General features: G+C 33.3%; 1 protein-coding gene across 7 annotated transcripts in view; it reads left to right on the top strand.

Moving 5' to 3' along the window:
* Positions 1-22,070, top strand: part of LOC105333531 (serine/threonine-protein phosphatase 6 regulatory ankyrin repeat subunit B) — a 122,774-nt gene that overhangs the window by 86,537 nt on the left and 14,167 nt on the right. For 4 of the 7 annotated variants that reach the window (XM_066068896.1, XM_066068909.1, XM_066068901.1 and 1 more), the window contains 5 exons: positions 17,522-17,711; positions 17,792-17,902; positions 18,871-18,928; positions 19,338-19,537; positions 19,840-19,944. In XM_066068896.1, coding sequence (XP_065924968.1) covers positions 17,522-17,711; positions 17,792-17,902; positions 18,871-18,928; positions 19,338-19,537; positions 19,840-19,944 — 664 coding nt within the window. Of the gene's footprint in view, positions 1-2,332; positions 2,555-17,521; positions 17,712-17,791; positions 17,903-18,870; positions 18,929-19,337; positions 19,538-19,839; positions 19,945-20,161; positions 20,199-22,070 lie in introns of those variants that run through there. The other 3 variants (XM_066068915.1, XM_034466337.2, XM_066068922.1) reach the window with 3 other exon arrangements.

Below are 22,070 nucleotides of genomic sequence, written 5' to 3'. Positions count from 1 at the left end.
AAATGTGAGATTACGTAAAACTTTGTTTGAATGCCATTCTTTGAATAAAATAAAGTACCGTATCGATTTCTTCCTAGCTGGAATTTTTTGATGTCATATATTTTTCGTAAGATATTTGAATCATTATGTAAGGGAAAGGTAACCCCAGAAACATGATTCAATTTTCAAATCACTTACTTTTAGTACTTATACATGTACAAGAAGAAATTGGACACTGCATAATCGATATACTAGTATTTCTTTTTTCTTACCACTATCTTGGGAACTGATGAAATTATATTTGCATAATTTTAAACAAAGACATTAATATCGCTTATTTCACCTTATGTTGTGCAATAAAATTCAATATATGTTCACGTGGTTCAATATTGATATCTTTAACTATTGCGTATACATGTGACGAAAAACACCCCCACTTCTGGTCAAATATAGGTTGTCGACAGGACTCATACCTGCTCGGGGAAACCCCAAAGGTAATGTTAACCATGGAAACAGAAGCAAACGATTTAGAAAATGGCAGTTTTAAACTATGTGAACACAAAGCATAAGAAATTACAACAGTTTCAGCTTTGCAGAATAAAATAATCGTATATAAAATATTGTGATTTTTAAATTAGAGAAAAGTTTTCAATGCGAATGAATAGTTGTAAAGTGTTAACGTGGTAACTTAACAGTACATGAAAGAAAACTTTATTATCATTTATTCAACAATATTAGTTCGCGCCGGAATTATTATATATTGATTTTTACTTAAGAGATAAACAGCTAGTTAAACAGCAAATTTACCGTGAAATGAACTCGGTCGGTCACGTGATTAAATCCTGTGAGCCCGAAGGGCCTCTCTGACGATTTGATCACGTATCAACCACGTTCCCAGTGAACTTCAATTTTTAAATTGGTGTAAGTGTTTACTACATTATTTTAATGCATATTATATTCCTTTGAATTTTTTTTACTGTATTTAAACATTTTAAGACATATCAACTTGAAAGATTCATTTAGTCTTTATGAAATCGGAAAGTGTCTTGAATACCGTATAACGGGTATTTTCTGCGGTTGTTTATTTTCTGCGGTATTTTGCGGATAAGTAAAATCCGCAAAAATTCAAAACGCAAAATATTCTTTTAAAAAAATCACTAATTTTGACATTATTTAAAATACAAGCTATAATTTTAAACGTGATCAGTCCGTTATTAGGGGGCTCTGCGTCGTATTTAACACCTAATTATCTCATGTTACCTGTGCGATATCAATTATAGCTGAACAGATAAAAGGACTGTGTGTTTAGTCGAGTATGAAATAAAAATGATCTGAGAAAAGTTCACAAGCAGTATTTAGTAGACTTGTAAAACATTTGAGAGTTAGTTCTTATTCACCGTGAACACGATAAGAATGTCGATTTTAAGATATGTAAGTTTAGTTCTCTAGTTTACGTTCCCTAAGGCAAATCCGGTAAACATATGTATTTTTTTTTGCGGTCTAATATAACCGCAGAAATTGAAAACGCAGAATATAATTTGATACTTTTTAGGGGTTAAACCGCAAAAATTTCAAGCCGCAGAAAATACCCGTTATACGGTATACAATAATACATACGAATTTAAAAATAAAGTGTATATGTTTAATACAAATAAAACCTTATTCAACACAATTACATTTACATCCACTAAATATGTTTTCCTTTATTTCTAACGGAAACGGAAACTTATTGTCATTCACAGCTGTATAAAAGCGACATAACTAAAATCTACATGACCCAGTCCTCTCTCTAACCAGTTTAAATAACGTAGAAAAAATCACGGACTGCATGTAACAATCATGAAGAAGTCAGACTCAAATTTCCATAGAATACGTAACCCGCGTAGGGAGTTAATTTTTTTTCTGCAATGATCGCTATACCTTTCAAACCCTTATCGATCATCAAACAACAATTTTGTTGTGAAGATTTAGATCTTTTTTAATTTGATTGTTACAAGAGAGTAAAATTAACAATCTGCGTTTTAGCAATGCCCTACGAATTTTTGTTTATTACTTTGGAAATAAGCATACCGCACCACGAACAGTACCATTCAAACGCCAAAAGATAAAAAGCTGTTTTAAGTTTATAAAATTATTATATTAAATATACAGTTTCATTTCCTTTGGACTGTGATCTTGAAATAAAAATCCACACTTGATATCAAAATGTGGGCCTTTTAAAGAAATGACTAAACCTCAATTGAAATATTTCTACAAATTTGTATTCAGTCTTCAAAGATGACTATTTACTTAAACTGAAATTTTGGTTTTGTTCCCTCCCACGGATGTCCTTCATGCACCAACAGAGTGAGAAAATAAATCCCTTGTCTGATGACACTCATGTTTTTAAATGCCAAAAAATGAGCTCTGTGAGGTTGCACCTAAATTAAGATATCTTAACATTCAACTTCTTAATAAAGAATAGACCAGAAAGGGAATAAGCTTTCAGCCTTCTTTAAAAGTCATGGAACAACGTACACAATTTTGTCTTTTAGGATTGGTATTCTTTTTGTTTTACTGTTCACTTTGCGAACCTGTAAGTATCAACTTTTCTTCACTATATACAAGAGATATGGTGCTAAACCATATTACATTTATAGTTATTGATACAGTTATTAGCTGTTATTATTTTGATCAATTTTTAGAATCTTATTTCGAGATTTCAAACCGCATAAATATATACAGTCTATACAAGTCTGAGAAAAATAGAGACACACGTGACCCTGTTACAGTAACCAGTCTATTTTTAACTGCATATACTATTTCTATCGAATGGACTCTGATCAAGTTAATTATTAAAACGTGTGATTTTAAAAAAACATGTCTCCTTAATTGTCAGTAGGTGGCTTTAACATATTTCGATTGTTCAGGATAGCAAAAACAATTTGTAGTTTCTTTTGTTGTGAATTAATTGTCTTTGTCGTGAATTCAGTTTGAAAGAATTAAATTTTTTATTGTTTTATTTTATCAATAACCCAGACAAACAAACGCTAAATGAATGGTACATGTAGTTGACCCTCAGAAAATTGTTTAATTTTTTTTGGTTAAGTATTCTTTAAATAACCGAATAAAAAAAGGTCAGATCACATTTTCTGCAGTATCTTTTGAATTAACGACAGCAAAACTCTATTGTTCAAACAAATATTTAATTTATTCTGCTATCTAAATTGGATTAAGTGTTCTACCTCAATTACATTAAGTGTGGATAAGAAGAAAATAAAACTGTTATGTTAATTATTCATAGTGGTTAACAAGTCTGAAAGAATAATTCAGCTAAACATTTATTCGATAAAAGTATTCCTCTCAATTTCTGACCATGCTTATCAGGAGAGTGGATAAAATGATATATCAAATCCAACAGGGCGACAAAAACCCTTTTCCATAATATGCTTGAAAGATCATTCATATTGTAATTTAAAAAACTTCTATGACGTCACCCATTGTATTTTGTCAACGTTTATTTTCACTATTCAATCAACAGTGGTTGGATATATAAATATCCAACTGATGGGCAGTTGGATATTTTTAATATCCAACCGCCCGTCAGTTGGATATTCAAATATCCAACAGTGCATAAAACAAATAAAAATGACAAAATGTTAAAACATGTATTTTCAACATAAATCCAAATTTATAGAATCTTGTCATCCGTAAATGTATATCCGATAAGCCACAAATGAAATTTCAGAAGAAATATCTCCTTTTTTTAATTTTGATAGATTAGGGGTCACATATAAATCACTTCTATAAACACTTTTAGACTTCCTCTTTGAACCTTGAACCATACCACTCCTTTTCCTTTCTTTTAACAATATAGGGAATATTGTCGCAATTTGACTTCATAAGACTCCTATAAATTTTTAACAAATCATCGTCTGTTAATTTTCGTCAAATTTTTGATTTGTCCTTTCTCCTTGCAAGTCTAAAATATTATTCAAACGGTATTCGTGTCTTTCCCGGTAGTGTAGACCTCTAGATCTATATATTTTGAATGTACTTTGCGTTAAAAAAATTCATCATCTACATTTAAGTCCGCTAAGTACAGCGGAATGGTTTACTATAACATGCGCACCTTTTCACTCGTCCATGAATAAAAGATGTGTTTGGTTAGGCTACTGTGTATGGTACTATTGGAAACTTAAATGAGCTTGATGCTTTTGTATCACAGCGCAGTTGGATATATGAATGGGTCAATGCTTCTTGGAGGGAATTTTGGGGGGAATTTTTTTAAGTAAGATATATAACTCGATAGTGTTGAATAGTTTAGAGAAAACATCCCTTCCTCGGGCCTTCGGCTTATTACATTTAATTATGTAAAATTACATAACCCATTTTAAACCCTTTTCAAGCACCATTCTCATTCAACGTCGGTAGAGCGTAGTTTTAAAAAGTTCTCAATACTTGGAATTTTGTTCTAAAAATGTTTTACACTTCCTGTTTTGAGAATTTGCGACGTGTGGGATATCTGTAAGCAAAACTGGTTACAAAAAGCATTAGGAATGTTCGGGAAATTTCCTTTTCCTAATCACTGCACACATTGCTGGATAAGGGTAATCTTATACATGATGCTTTTTAATCACATGTTAATAATCAATTTTGAGATTATAAACTGTATTGTCAAAAAAATACCGATTATTTTATAGCTATTATTTTAGCCTCTTTACCACTATCACAAACTGTTCCAGATGAACAACTTATAAAAATAATACTCTGTCCCGAGTTTTTGCTTCCACCACTTTTTGCTTGATATTTCAATAATAGTAAATACCTTTGTGCTCAAATTAAGTTCATCCACTAATATAAAAAATGTCCAGATTATCTGTTTTGAAACGCCCCCTCTACCACTTCAGGTTTCAATACACATCCCGAAATTGAAAGTCTACGGAGATTTTGCATTGCAACAGCCATTAACAAGCCCGGATGATAACGTTAAAAAATTGCGCGATGTGTTCCGAGTGTATTCCGAATGGAGAAAAGATGTAAACATTCCCCATTATAAATCTCCGTAAGGAATCTGTTTTTTGTTCCTGTGAATTTTTCTGAGTGAAAAGGGATAATTGTTCAATGAATCTATCTTGGATATATTTCCTTTTAACGATTTCAACTGAATTTCTTTCACAGGTATGTGTAATTTTATTAAAAATCATCAATATGTTTGCATTGTAGCAGATCTAGAGGGGGGTTCCCGTCACCGACTCATCCTGAAAAATTCAAACTTATATAAGAACCGGATTTTCATTTACAGATGGTAGGACTCAGACCCCTAACCCCAACCAGATAAACAAGATCAATCATCCCCCGCCACAATCTCCACTCCACTGCGCATGCAATATTGATTTCATACTACCATGCAGTTTACACTAAAAGTGTACTTAGCATAATCCATTGAAATTCCTATCCCTAGCTACGTTAAAAGTCTTCTAAGCATGAACAATTACAGTTTTTACGGCGTGCACTAAGAGGACAATCACATTTCTTCATACGAACCTTATTTAGTTTGTCTCTTTGTCCACGAGCTAGGTTTCTACTTTCATCTGTGATTATGTAAAACTTTTATTCAATGTCATTCTTTAAGATATATTGATTTACCATATTCTTTATATAATTATACAAAATGTATTGCGACACGTCTGAGAAAGAAATGATGAGCTTACATTTTGCGATAAGTGTTGTTATTTTTTTCATTTTAATAATTATAGCGAGCGCAGCTCGCCGGTGCGAAGCGAGCTCTACCGGCAAAGCGTGTGTGAATAGAAAATTCGGACTATTTGCACATTCATTCTACAGATTTTTTTGGCGTCAGTAAATCGGACCAGTAATGCCTTGTTTTAATCGTCCCAGTAGTTCCCTGTAATTATGGTTTTCCATTTTCACACTCTCACGAGAACAAGTACATGCATTGTTACTGCTGACCCAACGCAAATTCCATTACATAAGACTAACGGAGTTATCGTCCTTTCGAGTGACGTCACAATGGATTTCGTACACATTGATCCGACAGAATTTTTCGGCGTCAGTAAATTTCGACCCACAATGCAATTCCTCAATGTCGGTCGATTTCACTAGACTGGATACCATCTCGCGAGAATCAAAGTAAAACTTTTGAGAAACAGATAAATTGTGTAATTTCCAGAACATCATGCTCTCTTAAGTAAACAAAACATTATTTTTCGCGTAGTTTTTTTTCAGTGTGCTTTCAAAGAGACAGACGACACTTGACCGACGTGAACTTTGACAATAAGGGGAAACTACTCTAAGTAGTTATTGTAAATCTGCTGAAATATAAATACCAAAATCTTCTCAAAATCTTGCAGAGCTAACGAATCGGGACATTTCTTCAGAGATAGGAAACAGCTGTAACTTGCTCTCATTTGAATGAAAGGGGGCGTGGCAACATCCTTCAAAAAATCTTCACAAGCAAAAAGAAAAAATAAATTCTCAAAATCAGGAAAATTCTAATTGGGGTGAGGAATGGGGAGTGCGTAGTGTGCCTTTAGCTCTTTAGCTGCTCAAAGTGTCTTTATTTTCACTACTACATGTATTTATTACATGCTCCCGGGATGTCAATTTTCCTTATATGATCAACAATTTTTTCTATACGTAAATTTGTTTTTTTTTAACGGGGGAGGGGGGACTCTGTGATATGTCAATTTTTATATGTAAGTTTAAGAAAAATGTCTGCTGCGAGAAAAGAGGAAATAAACTGCAATGTACATTATGTTAAAATCTTTATTATTCAACAACATTTTATCTGAGATAAATTCTATACTGGCGTGCGACTAGTATATAAATAAATAAAAAAAATCTTATGAATAATGAAAATTTACTGGAAAAAAATAGGTATGTTTATCTTATTTTGCATTCAAATTCATTTACTTTACGTCACTACTTTTATTTTTATTGATTTATCATAATTCATTTTTTGATCACCTGCTGCGCTCGCCCAACGGTCGCACCGTAATACATATTATATATATGTATATATTTACATATTCCAGTGTCCTTGCCTGTGATAACACTACGTATCGATTTTGTACTATATAACTCATAAAGCCAAATTGAGGCACCAGCGGGGTTTGCTTATATATATTTAGATATTTAATCGTACGAGGGTTTAAAATTATATAGATATAAGTAATAAGGAACCATTCTTTGAATATTATGAGGTGATAATTTCGGTCGGGGCGTGATCAAATCTATCATAATGCCCTTCGGGCTTTATTGGATTTGATCACGCCCCGACCAAAATTATCACCTCATAATATTCAAAGAATGATTCCTTATTCCTTATATATATCCAAATCACAAAAGTTTTTTCTTAGTGTCCCGTGAAAATATAATAAAAGAAAAAAAGCAACACTAATTGCAAAACATAAGCGCTTTCATTGTTAAAAATCTTCAGACGTTTTACAGTCGTTAAAACCATGACGTAACTACGTTACCTAGGGTGCTTTCCATTTAACCGGCATCGCCGGATATGCCGGTGTTGCCTTCGTTGCCAATTGCTGGAGCGCGCGTTGCCGGCGAACGATTGTGGCAACACAATTTACCATTGCCGATTAGGAAACAATATGGCGTCGAGGTTATCATGTTCTACAAAACCAGTATTTCTAAAACCACAATTTGTCATTCTACATTGAAATACATCAAAACTGCAAATAGCCAAACTTTCTGAATCAAATTGTAAGGGTGCTTTCCATTTAACCGGCATCGCCGGATATGCCGGTGTTGCCTTCGTCGCCGATTGCTGGAACGCGCGTTGCCGGCGAGCGATTGTGGCAACGCAATATACCGTTGCCGATTAGGAAACAATATGGCGTCGAGGTTATCATATTCTACAAAACCAGTATTTCTAAAACTGCAATTTGTCTTACTAAATTGAAAACATTAAATCTGCAAATAGCCGAAAATTCTGGATCAAATTTTAAGATAGGTATCAGTTTTAAGCTGCAATAGTCCTTGTTGGGGCATTGTGACGTTGCCAACCGTTTCATTTACGTCACCGTTTCCCAATAACGTCGCCGGCGAGGCAACGTAAATGGAAAGCTCCCTAAGATAAGTATCAGTTTTAAGGTAAGGTTTGCGGCTTGCATTTTTGAGAGGTTGTACCAAAGTTACATACCATTTTGTTCACTATACTAAAGTCTTTTTTCTCATGAAATTCAAATGAATTTTGCCCGTCCCGTTTTATAACTACAAAAGGTCAAATTCATGATTTCCAATTTTCATTTAATGAAATGTTTACAATTTCGTGAAAATATGTACATTTTATATGTGACTATTATGGGGTTATTTATGCTTAAAATGTTCGAAAATAATATCACTATTAATATCATGATTCACTTTTATTGATTTTTGATGAACTATCTAAAAATAAAATAAAATGCAACAAAAGTCTTAATTTTGAACTACTATTATGTAAACGAAAACATCTTATTTGAAACCTTTCCAAGTCCACCGATTTCAGGAAAAACGTATCTTAGAATATGTGTAATCTGATGTTTCTAAAACACAATTCAAAACCATACGATGCGGATTTCGTTTTCGTGGAAATTAATAAAATGCTTGTGTCCTCTTATTTTTTCATTGAAACTAAAAAAAACCCGCGAAATAAAAAAAACTGAAATCAATTATGACGTCATATAAGTTTGGACGTCATAACTGAAATAAAGGGTAGTTGGTGTTACGTCACAATGAAAATGTGTGAGTTATCTCCTTGTAACCGCAAACCTTACCTTAACGTAGCTCGCGGGTTTGCTGACGTCACAATAGGAATCGACGTAAAGAGTTGACCGTCATAGTAACCTCATAATTATCTCCTCTGTTTTTGTGTTGAGTATGATTAATTTCGTCTGAATCGTTTAAAAGTTTGGAGCATAGTTTTGTAATGCGTTTCTCGGTTAAAATGTGCATTTTACTATATATTTCATTGAAATGGTGTTGCTTGATTTTATTAATGACACTGTATTTGAAACACGATAACATTATTACCGCGCAGACGAATCTTAAATAAATTTTAGAAATAAAACTTTAAAACCTATGGATCAAGTGAACAAATTTTCAAGGTAGGTTTTCTCACAAGCAGGTAAACCCGCGAGCTACCTTAAGCTGCAATAGTCCTTGTTGGGGCATTGTGACGTTGCCAACCGTTTCATTTACGTCACCGTTTCCCAATAACGTCGCCGGCGAGGCAACGTTAATGGAAAGCGCCCCTAGTGATAACGTCAACAATAATACTATGACGTCATAATGCTTATTGAAGGAGACAATAGAGAGGTTGAGATTTAAAACGTGTACGGGTACGTGTACGTGTGTTATAACTACACATACACGTACACGTTTTTGTAATTTATCAGTTGAGATTTCATAACTTGTAGGATATAAACGTGTACGTAAATTTCGAGCACTTTGTTATTGTGACCTCAGAAATGACGTCATTTACGTTCATTGCGTTAACGTAAAACATGGCAGATGCTTTAGATATTTCATCTTTATGTGAAGACGACGATTTGATGCTTTTATCTACTCTTTTAAACGAAGACGACGTAAAAGGTCCATGTTTGAATCTTGATGATCTATCTGATGAGCAGTTTTACTCATTTTTCCGCTTTCAAAGGAATGACATTTCTCGTCTTTGCAATGCGTTGTCTCCGCCATTGAAGTTCCTGTGTCCAAATGGTACTCGGGTGACTGCACATGAGGGTATGTTGATTTTGCTCAGACGTTTGTCATATCCGAACAGGTTAGAAGACATGAAACCATTATTTAACCGTTCAAAATCGGAACTGTCGTACATTGCCAACACTGTTCTGGAATACTTGTACATCAAACACTCTGGAAAGTTAAGTAATCTGAATCAGAGTTGGCTGGATGAGGAACACCTGCAACAATACGCAGATGCGATATCGGATATCGGCGGGCCGCTTCAACATTGCTGGGGCTTCATAGACGGGACTGTAAGGCCAATATGTAGACCTTCTGTTAACCAAAAACTCGTCTACAGTGGACACAAACGGGTGCATGGCCTTAAATTCCAATCTGTAGTAATACCAAACGGGTTGATTGCCAATATGTATGGCCCTATAGAGGCAAAACGTCATGATTCTGCAATGTTAAGAATGAGCGAACTTCTGCCTAAACTTGAGCAGTACACGACAATGCCCGACGGCACGGTTTTCTCTCTATATTGGCGACCTTGCCTATCCTTTGCGTGTACATCTTATTACGCCATTCAAAGGAGCCATACTCAGCGACCAGGAGAGGATTTTTAACGGTAGAATGTCAAAACTTCGGTCAAGTGGACTTTTGGAAAAATTCTCTCTCTGTTTGCTTTTGTTGATTATAAGAAAAACCTAAAGCTGTTCTTACAACCTGTGGCGAAATATTATCTAGTGGCCTCTTTGCTCACCAACTGCCATACTTGTTTGTACGGCAGTGTGACCAGTGAATATTTCTATCTTTCACCCCCTGCACTTGAGGAATACATGTCATGATTTGTATATTTTGCCAATCCGGGGTGTAAGGAGATTTGATGATAGCTTGAATCCAAATTGTTGCAACAATTTTTCATGTTGCCTGTAAATGCGTAATAGATACTTTCATTAAAATAAGTGTAATATAAGTAAAAACAATAAACATTGTGAAATTTATTGTCCCTGAACTAGTGTTGAGACACAAAAAAGTAAATTGTTTAAAGCTATACACGCTGCCATTTTACTATATCAAGACAAATTAAAATGTTTAGAAAAAAAAATGTAAAGTTAACACTTTTGGGAAATTTATACATTTTCGCTCAATTCCGTTTAAATGATATCGACTTTATATTAAAATAAAAGATGTATCTTTGGACTCCAACAATAAATACCAATTTTAAAAAAAGTCGCCCTTCATTCTGTCAAGGGGCATCGGGAAAATCGCAAACGATTGGCCCCACGTCGAGATGTTTGCAGCTATCTTTTTAATTGACTTATAAAATATGGGGAAAAATTACAGAGTGCTAAAAAATGAATATGCTATATGCTTACAATGCACATAGTCTTCGATTATGTACCTTTAGAAAGCAAAATTAAGCAACACAAAATATACATTGTAATTAAACACAAGATTTCTACTTAATAGGACAATCGATACAAACACGTTTTTTAATGTAATTATTGTATTAGTAGTTTCATTTTCATTCTATCTCACTATTCAAAAATTATGTGTTTTGGCCGCGTGTATAGCTTTGAAAGTAATTAACTCGCATGTAATTTATTTATTCAGACATTTGGAAAACAGCTCAAACATTAATTTTGACTGCTGTTTTTCCTTTCAAGCTTTTGGAGCCTTTCCTGTTTTTCAATCTCAAACCGCTCTTTTTCTAAATTGAACTGTTCGCGACGAAGCGCAAGCTCATCTTCCTTTGACTGTCTTTCAAGTTCCGCCTTTTCTTTCAAAAATGACATAACGCATGCTGATTTCTTTGGCATTTTCTTCAGGTTTTCGTCTGAAATAACAGGTTTTTTTTGTAATTGACTTAAAGCAAAGACAATCAATACAATGTACAAAACCTAGCTCTAGCAAAGATACACCAATATACTGAACTTCTTCATGTATTACGCTGAATGATTAACCATGATAAAGTAATCTCTCTCTCTCTCCCTCTCTCTCTCTCTCTCTCTCTCTCTCATACCACTTACCACTTTTTGAGGGTGTCAAATTGTCAAGAGCTCGTTTTCTGATATCTTTGCACAGAACCTCTTCTTTAATAGCCTTTGATTTGTCATCTTTCTCTTTCTCCTCTTCATCATTTGCCAAGTCTAAGATTTCGTCAAGGAGAATTTCCTTTTCCCCATAAACTTCATCTACACCCGACCTGAGTAAATATTTAAAAATGTCATTTTTCTGTTTCACAATCCTTTTTCCTCAAGTTAATTTTTTGTTACATAACAAAATGAGTAGTAACTTTCCGCACCCCCCCCCCCCCAAAAAAAAAAAAAAAATTAAACAAACAAAATCTATTGTAATTCCGATAATTATACTTTTTGAGCGATGAACTATTCGCCTTTCTTCTTTGTTCCATTAGAAGAACGGTCCTCTCCCTCACTCTTCTCGCATCAACACTCATAGGTAAAGCCAACGATATTTCTAGCCATTTCCCTCTGTCCTTAAATGGGTTTCTACTAATGACCTCTCTACAAAGGACGGATAATATTGCTATATGAAAAAAAATCTAATTTCAACATTCAGCAGTAGAGAAAATATTCTGTATAAAGTCGCGATCGCTTAACAACCTCAGGTACTTCTAATCAGACACGGGAGTTCATACATGAATTTAGGTTGAAAAACGTGTAATACTTTATTATTTTTGATGGAGGTTTTATTTAAAGATTTTTTTGAAATTGTGAATGATCCTAAACGGTTTAAATTTTGACCCATTGTATTGTTTTTAGATGGCAGTAATTAGTTATAAAATAACTATTTAAGTTCGCTTATCATGCGCGGATGTAGGAGGGGGGGGGGGGGTCCGGACCCCCCTGGAAAAAGGAATGTTATTAAATTTACATAGTAAAATTATCGTAAATATGTCTCCCCCCCCCCCCCCCCCCCGGAAAAACACATATGTATGCTTTGCAAAGGGGTCTGAAGCGGAAATATTAAAAGTGATATTGAAAATTGCAGTTATAGGTATAGCACCCCCCCCCCCCCCCCCCCCGCCCGGATTAGGAATTTCATGATTTGGGGAATTTTTTTTTTGGCTTGTCATGATTTCTGATGATTAGTGTAGCCCCCCTACTTTCAATTTGGACGCCCCCCCCCCCCCCCCCCCCGTGGAAAAACTTTCTGGATCCGCGCATGCTAATCTAATGTTCAAATGCATTCTTACCGTAACATTTTTGTGTCGTCCTGTTCAGAAAACTTAAATTGTTACCGTTAAATGAGTTAAATTGGACGAGATGTAAGGCATCTTGTACATGGCTTATTGGGTTGATCAATCTCATAGACGGCTCGGCTTCGCCTCGCCATCTATGAGATTGATCAACCCAATATATTTCCGTAGTGAGTCAGTAACTAACCTAATAAGTGTTTTGTTTTCTCGAGGACTATCAAGCGACATATTCATTCACAAATAGCGGTGATCTACGCAAAGCCATGTACAAGATGCCTTACATCTCGTCCAGTTAAACTCATTTAAACTCTTAAAAAATATCAATACCACCTTTCAAATACACTTAAAAAATCTTCGCTTCACTCATATTACTAACAATGTTTTGTTGCTCCAGACATAACAATGTGACGTCAATATTCAAAGGGCGACTACTCTAATTTAAAAAATAATTCCAAAGGGCAACTACTCTAAATATTTTAAGGACTTACTGAACACGATTTCTGTGTTAAATAATATGATATATCGAGATGAGTAGGTGAGGCGGCGGCCAATGACGGCCATATTGCCTAATATAAATCCTCAAAGAACCTACATAGAGATATATGAGGCAATCACGTGCCATGTTTAATCCAATGAAAGTGTGACATTTCAGTCCGAGGGAAAACAAATTTCCGTAGTGAGTCAGTAACTAACCTAATAAGTAATAATAGCGTAATATAAACTGTTACTATATTGTGACGTCATAGTATTGTTCGTATAACGTCATTGATGTTAACGTCACTAATTTTTTAAAAAATGTATTGTGAAACGTCTATAATCTAATTTTGGTTGTAACGCGCTTTCTGATTGGCTAAAAAATTATTGCATATCGTATAAAGAATGTTGCCTACGTCATAGTAAGACTAACGTCAAAAACGTATCAATACGCCTGACGTTACGTTTGAATTTTGTACAATTTTACGTCATTTTAAAGGTCAAATGACCGTTTTATCTACAATGAAGAGTAAAAAAAATTAGATTAATATGTTTTCCGGTGTGCACCGTTCGGGCGAGCGCAGAAGGAACCAAACATCATTGTTAAATGCAACGTTAACCCGTGGACTTGCTTCAACCTAAAAACTTTGGCTTTGTCTCGAAAACTTTTATCACCACAAGGAACCCAAAGTTATCAAAAATTTATTCTAATTGTCCATTCTATGCTAATACACTCAAACATGCTACCACTGAGCATAAATTAAATGTAAAACAGACTTATTAAAATATGTTGAATCAAAGCCGTTTGATTTTTATTTTTTTTTAAAAAAGACAATCATGTCTTATCATTCCTTTACTTTTTAATAATGATCATTAAAATCAGTAAACAATAAACTGCTATTTCCCATATTGTTCCTTGTTGTTATTTTCCTCTGTATCATTAATTCGTTTATCATTTTGTTAATTTTTGTATGCTATATATGCGTTGTAGACATTTTTTGAATAATTGTTTGTCACCTACCTCACGCAGGCATATTACAATTGGACCAATATGATAGTAAATTAAGTATGGAACTTTCATTTGTATTTACTTAGCAAAAAAATATGATCAAAACAAAACTAATCAGTCGAAGAGTTACCATTAATTTAAGGAATGAATTCAATATTTATTTCTTTTATACGATATAAAATGGTTTGGGGCAGTTTACGCTTTATAAACCGCGAAGCGGTTTATAAAAAAGCGTAAACTGTTTCAAACCATTTTATATCGTATAAAACTAATAAATATTGAATTCATTGCTTATAATTTAATTTTTCTACTCTTCATTGTAGATAAAAACGGCCATTTGACCTTTAAAATACGTAAAATTGTACAAAATTCAAACGTAACGTCAGGCGTCTTGATACGTTTTTGACGTTAGTCTTACTATAACGTAGGCAACAATCTTTATACGATATAAAATAATTTTTTAGCCAATCAGAAAGCGCGTTACAACCAGAATTAGATTATAATGATATCGGATAGCCTCCTAACTCCGTCACTGTCGGGAAACTCCTCTCCGTTTAAAATCAAGTACGATTATGACGTCATTTTTTACATGTCAAAAATCTTTAATCAAATGTCAACAATTTGCAACGGTAAAAGTTAAGAATGTGTCAAAATATAACAGAATTAAACCTTGCTCATTGTATGCACCATTAATTGTATGATTTCAGCTAACACTTTTTCACGGGTGCACTAAAATATCGATATTTCTGACATGCGGGCCCATTCGATCATTTACGGTGGTCAGCCATTTTCAGAGAGGTCAAGATGAAACATTTCACATGTAATACATTTTTGATTAAGGTAATTAATACATTTTTTTCAGTCCGCAATAGCCTTTATGCACTACTCTTGATGATAACGTCAAATCGCTCATGCCGATATGTAGGATAGAGATATATCCGGTATATCACTATTTAGAATATGCTACATTTCTAAAAATGTTATAAATAAATAATATAATATGTAATATATTTATTAATGATATAAAATATTTTAAATATGCAAGGACATAAATCAAACGGCATCCATACATTCTGAAAGGCCATTGTGATTGTTGTTCCATGGACTCATTTTTTATTCTGGCGATCATTTCATTTCGATGAAATTAAATTCAATTTAAATTGTATGCACCATTTTTACTTATTATAACTTGGCCTAGATACAAATGGAGTTTTAACTAAATTGTTAATGTGTCTTCATTCCCTGCCATATCATAGAGCATGTGGGTGACGGAGTTAGGTTCATAAGATATAATAAGCACGCGTGATAAACGTCGTATTCAGATGGCTTATATGAATATAATTTAATTCTGGTTGTAACACGCTTTCTGATTGGTTGAAAAATTTATTTTATATCGTATAAAGAATGTTGCCTACGTCATAGTAACACTTACGTCAAAAACGTATCAATCCGCCTGACGTTACGTTTGAACTTTGTACAATTTGATGTCATTTTATATATCAAATGACTGTTTTTATCATCAATTGATAGCAAATAAATTAAATTATAAGGAATGAATTCAATATTTATTAGTTTTATACGATATAAAATGGTTTGGAACAGTTTACGCTTTTTGATAAACCGCTTCGCGGTTTATAAAGCGTAAACTGCCCCAAACCATTTTATATCGTATAAAACTAATAAATATTGAATTCATTCCTTAAAAAAATTAAAATATTTTTGTTAATAATTTGATAAATTATATTGTTTCAGATTATATTTAGTGATTGCAAATGATAAAAACCACAAAAAATAATTTACAGAGAAACGCGGGAGGTTTCCTGCTTATGGTGACGGAGTTTGGGTACTCGGGAATACTGAGTACTTACTACACGTTACACCAAGTAGGCCTATATATGCTTGATTCACCTGCGCGAAGTCACTGTGACGTCATACTTAACTTTCTTTTGCGCTCGACAGTTCTTGTATATCGTCGGAATAATTCGGGAAAGAAAATGACGTCATATGTCAGCAAAAATTCAGATAGGTAAAGTTTTTTAACGTAAGCATACGTGTTGTTTACTTTAGTGTTTTTAAAGGATTTTAGTTGTTATAAATGAAATAGATGTATACGATTAAGAGGTAAGAATTTTCCTTCGAAACTCTTCCTGTTCCACCATATTGCTATGCACCGCAAAGGATTACTGGGATATGTAGAACTTTTTCACGTGGCCTCATAAACATTTCTTTGAACAATGTGCAGATTTCAATTCGAATTTTCTCCGTTCGTACACGTTGTCTATGAAGCTCGCTAGGCGAGCGGCGCTTCGCGCCGCCTCGCTGCGCTCGCTATAAGCAATGAATTCAATATTTATTAGTTTTATACAATATAAAAATGTTTGAAACAGTTTACGCTTTTTTATAAAGCGCTTCGCGGCTTATATAGCGTAATTAAACTGCCCCAAACCATTTTATATCGTATTAAACAAATAAATATTGAATTTATTCCTTAAGAGGAAGAAATGAAAGCGCTTACGTTTTGCGATTAGTGTTGTTATTTTTTTTAATTATATATATATATATATATATATATATATATATATATATATATATATATATATATATATATATATATATATATATATATATATATATATATATATATATATATGTTTAGTGCATAATATAGCATTGAATCATGATTTTTTGAAGTACACAGTCTCATAACTGCAGCGCTGTGTGCATATATATTTTCATAACGAGTGTTAGCGCGTTATGAAAATTTGTATGCAAATATCGCTGCAGTTATGAGACTGTATACTTAAAAAAAATCATGATTTAATGCTTATATTTTCATTAATTTAACTTCATGCATTGTCTGCAAATGTGATTTATACCTTTAAATTCCTATCTTATCCTAAGGGTAAGTTCATATTAATGGAAGAGTCACAGTAACAGCCGCAAGCGTGAACTTTGATTTTCGCTTGTGACGTTGAAGTTAACAGCGTTTAAGGTTTGTGACGTCATAATAAAACTCGTCATTTTAACCTTTGAGTACCCTGTGTGCATTACAGTGTTATAACTGCCGTAGCTTTCAACACACTTTACAAGCAAAAAAATGTGGAATGTAAATATAAAGTTTTGTGTACTAAATTAATTGACATTAATTTCAGAGAAAGCTTGAGGGCTATGAATTCCCGGTATTTTCAACTGAAAGCTGTCCCCGAAATAATGCTGAGTGGAACGAGAGATCTTCTATTATCAACTGTACCCAGAGTAATGGCTACACATGTTTACCTAACGAAAACTTCACAGAGCTGTTAGAGTTTTGTTACGTGTATCCTCGGATATTAATTACAAAAGGTAAACCAGCCAAAGAAAGTTAAGCAACACCTTATTTTAATGTAAACTAAATTTTATTTTAAACAATCCTATGTTTTCAGGCATATGCCTTTACCTTTACAAACGATATTCGAGAGTGTATTCATACAACTGCAGTCACTTCAGATATGGATGTCCTGATTCCAATTACTTTACATCTGAAGTATATAATTGTAAGTTCACATTGTTTTTGTTTATTAATAACTGATTCGTAATTCGATCTATCAATTCTTTTTGAATAAAGCAATTATGAAAGAGGAGTTGAATTGCAAGGCAATATCTCGTTATGATGTAAACAATTCAACATATAATATTGTTTAAAGTTTATATTCAGGCACGCACTTTCTAATAAATATCTATTAAGTACATGAACAATATGAATTGTAAACTATTCGACTCCATTACATTTACATGTATAGAAATATGTAGAGGCTATAAAGGACAGTCCTAATTAAAAATAAATTCAATTCATTATCACTTTAATGAATAACAGTAACTGTTACATAACCATACAAAATTCACAATTTGGCAAAAGTTTAATTAATCTTATTTTAAAATGAATTCTTTTTTAATCGAACTAAATCACTTTATTACTTGTTTTGGACCGCCTAGGTAGTTTGTCTAAGACACCAAACACCTTTGTGAGATACACTTCTTTTTCCATCTTTGAACGGCTGTTGAAAATGGTTTAATATTAGGGCAAAATTGAAATCTAGTGTCAAAATGAATTTGAATTTGATTTAACCAACAAACTTGGGTGCACACATTCCTCGTCCTAATGGAATAGTTAAATGAACGTATTAATTCACCAAATAATTAATATTCAATCATTATCGATAGATTTCAAGACATAACTAAAGTGGATAAAAAAGAGAAATCTTTCAAATGATATTGTACCTTACGAATTGTTTACTTTATTAAAGTCATTTAGATGAAAACATTTTGAAGAATGAATTGATTCTGACAAGTTGAAATGGATATTTTGTATGTTATGCAACATGTTGAACCTAGTAGACGACCAATATATTTTTTAAAAATTCTTAAATTTGAGATATATTCAATTTTATAAATTACATAAAAACCTACTCATGCATAAGTGACTTGGATAAAACAGTTTAATAGATTAAACTGTTTTTTACAGATCCAACTTGTATATCTATTAAAGATGGATGTTTCCTTGCCGAGCCATCTTGTGAGAGGTAAGATGCATATTAATTCTTAAAGTTATTTAACAATCGCATACTTTTATGGTAAAATGGTTTAAAAGAGCTGATAATTTCTCGGTCGGTGAATTTCTCTTTTATCATAGATTTGCTTTGATATATGTGTATTCTATTAATACTGAGGTTTCAATCTGAATATGTTTTACATGCTGCAAAGTGAACAGATAGGGTTGTCGCTTTGTGTTGTTCATTGTACTTACCTTCGCCCTGAGATGTTAATTGAACATACCTACCCATATATCTATTAATTGTAACTATCTTCGCATTGACACGGTGTAGCATTTTCGAAGTTATTTGGAAATAATTTGGAAATAAGCTTATGTCCCTTGTTAATAAAAATGTGTAAGTGCAATTTGTTTTAAAAGCACGTTTTTTATTTTAAAAGCACAACAATAACTTATCCAAAGGAAACTTACCGGGAATGGAGTGACAGTTCTACTATAATATACAAAGAAACTACGAAACATATACATGTACAGAATAAGCTTTCCAACGACAGATTCATCGAGATTCTTTTAGGAGCCGTTATCTGCATTTTGGTTGTGTCATTCTCCATCATTTTGTATATCTGCCGTAGAAGAGGAAGTAAGATTGTTAATGAATTCACATTCCCTTCTGTTAACTAATTATAGGCTCAATTGAATAATGAACTTTGATGAAATTGGGATCTGTATTGATCAATGAGGGTTTAATAATTAAAACAAATAACTGGATTATTAGAAATTTGGTGACTATTATCGAAATGATTCAATTCTATCTCGTAAATACGTATTAAGTGAGATATTTGTATATCAAACCAATCCTATAGTAACACAGTTTATTGGAAGAATTGGCTCTGCTATGCAAGATAGACTGATATTTGTTGTCGTTCTTTTTTGTCTTCGCAGATACCTCAAAGGGGAAAAATGAGATTAATATAGAGAATGGTAACGGCGAACTGAATTCATTAATAGAAAAACCAAAGCTATGTAAAGTGGATACAACCAAAAAAGGTTTGGCATCAAATTCTCAAACACTATATTATGCATCGTAAATTCACAAATGCTATAATAATGGGTTAAAAGTTTGATTTCCAAATACATACATCTGTATTTACATCGACTGAATACTAAAATATATTCATATTTAGACACCTGACCGTGTTCATTATTCATAGAACTATTGACAAAGCAGAATAATTTCATCCTAATGTAACGTTTCTGGGTTCAGGTATTCGGCTGCTCTGCCTGAGCAATTTAAGAAATATGTAAGTAAACTATAACTTTCTCAATCAAATATTTTAATCAATAATATTTACAATATCCCACTCTATTATGGAGCGCGCGCGCTTTTTATTAACCCTAACAGCTATCACAAGCTAATATAATAACAACTCAAGTCTCGAAAGCCTTATTCAGGCACATAAGACTTATCCTAATACCAAGGGTTTGTTCTCACCTATTACGAAGTGAACACCTTCAGCTTCAGACTGCAACTGCCTCACAACCTCCGTTGTAGCCGCTTATATACTATCACAACCCACGTGATCAACGAGGATCGAAAGGGAGTGATAAACCGGAAGCGCTTATTACTCAGCTCCAGTAAACAGAATGGGATAAATGATCTCGATTTCGACGTTTGTTTCACTAACATCTAGAATGACATTGTGACGCGTAAACCCATGATTTACAAAATATCGTATTTTGACACGGATTCCACATATTTATCTACCTAATGAAAAAAATGATAATTTATAATGATTGAAACAAGCGTATATTTCTTCTAAAAAAAAGTAAATCATTTTATTTAGTCACCGTGTTCCTTCAAATCAATATCTAAGTAACGAGCGGGCAACTTTCCAATAACACACTAAAATTCTTCAAAGCAGAGGAATATATTTACAAACGAAAAAAAGATAAAAAGTAAAGAATAAATGATATAAAGTAAACAAACTATTACACCTATCACGCATTGGGGCTCGGTTTTCGAATAATGGAGTTCTTTAATATTTGTTCCTAAGGACAAAAATGATGAAAATTGGTATTCTTAAGTGTATTTCTGTGTATTGAATTAAAAATAATCACTGGAACCCCCTGTTTTAATCATGTTAAAAAGAGGTATTCAATGCACGCTATATTTTAACCAAGTTTTCTAACTTCTCCAACAATTTCTGACGAGATCTAGGTTGGAAAATAATCAAATTACTTATACTCTATCGTCTGAGCACATATGTGTGCTGCAGAATAAACGCATCGTGTTGAAATGTTCGCCAAATTTAAAGATAGTGTCAGTGTAGTCTAATTAAAATGAATTATTATGCCTTCTGTCAGTTTGTCACTATATATTCAGTACTCATCTACTTTCGCATACGCGGGCATGTTAAGGCTTCCCGATGCGATATGTAGAAAGTCACTTGTCTCTACTTCATACGATATGACGTCATAATTAACTTTGACGTCACGATCTGCATTCCTGTCGATAGTTCTCAGGGAATGTATCTTAACGTTAAAAGTGAATTATATCAAACCAGTATAATACCGCATGTTTCCTTTATATAGATGTTGCAGTTAATTCTAGACGTACAGAATTCATTCATATTAAAAACCAGTATCAAACAATCGGCAGTTTTAAAGCTTCGTTTTAAGTTAAAGACTATTTATAAACTAGTGGTTTGGAGACTCTCCCTGCTACGTGTAAACAACTGAATGAAGAAATTTTAATGCATGTAAAACCAGCTTGGCGCAGGTGAAAGATCAACACAATTTTAGAATATTTTACGTAAAATTGGTAGAGAATATAAGTACCAATGTGAATCGTGCTGCGGAAACCTACGGATTTACCCCATTTTTTTGTAAATCGCTTTTGATTAGTAAAAATGTGCATTATTTTGATGATTTTGTGGAATGTTTCAACAATATCTTCTATAAACGAAACATCTATTTCTTTCCCAAGCAAGAACTTCAAAGTTCATGACTTAACAAAGGATTTTTCTTAAAAATATGTATGATTTAATGTCATTAATCACCTGCGCCGATGCGTTTTAACTAGATCATTTGCAATATTAGGATTCGCCTGTCACGTGATTACGAAGTACATATGACGTCACAAAAATGCATCAAATATAATGTTTAACATCGAT

Source organism: Magallana gigas, chromosome 1 (genome assembly GCF_963853765.1).
Source record: "Magallana gigas chromosome 1, xbMagGiga1.1, whole genome shotgun sequence".
Taxonomy (NCBI): Eukaryota; Metazoa; Mollusca; class Bivalvia; order Ostreida; family Ostreidae; genus Magallana; species Magallana gigas.
This window is presented reverse-complemented; position numbering and strand designations above follow the sequence as displayed.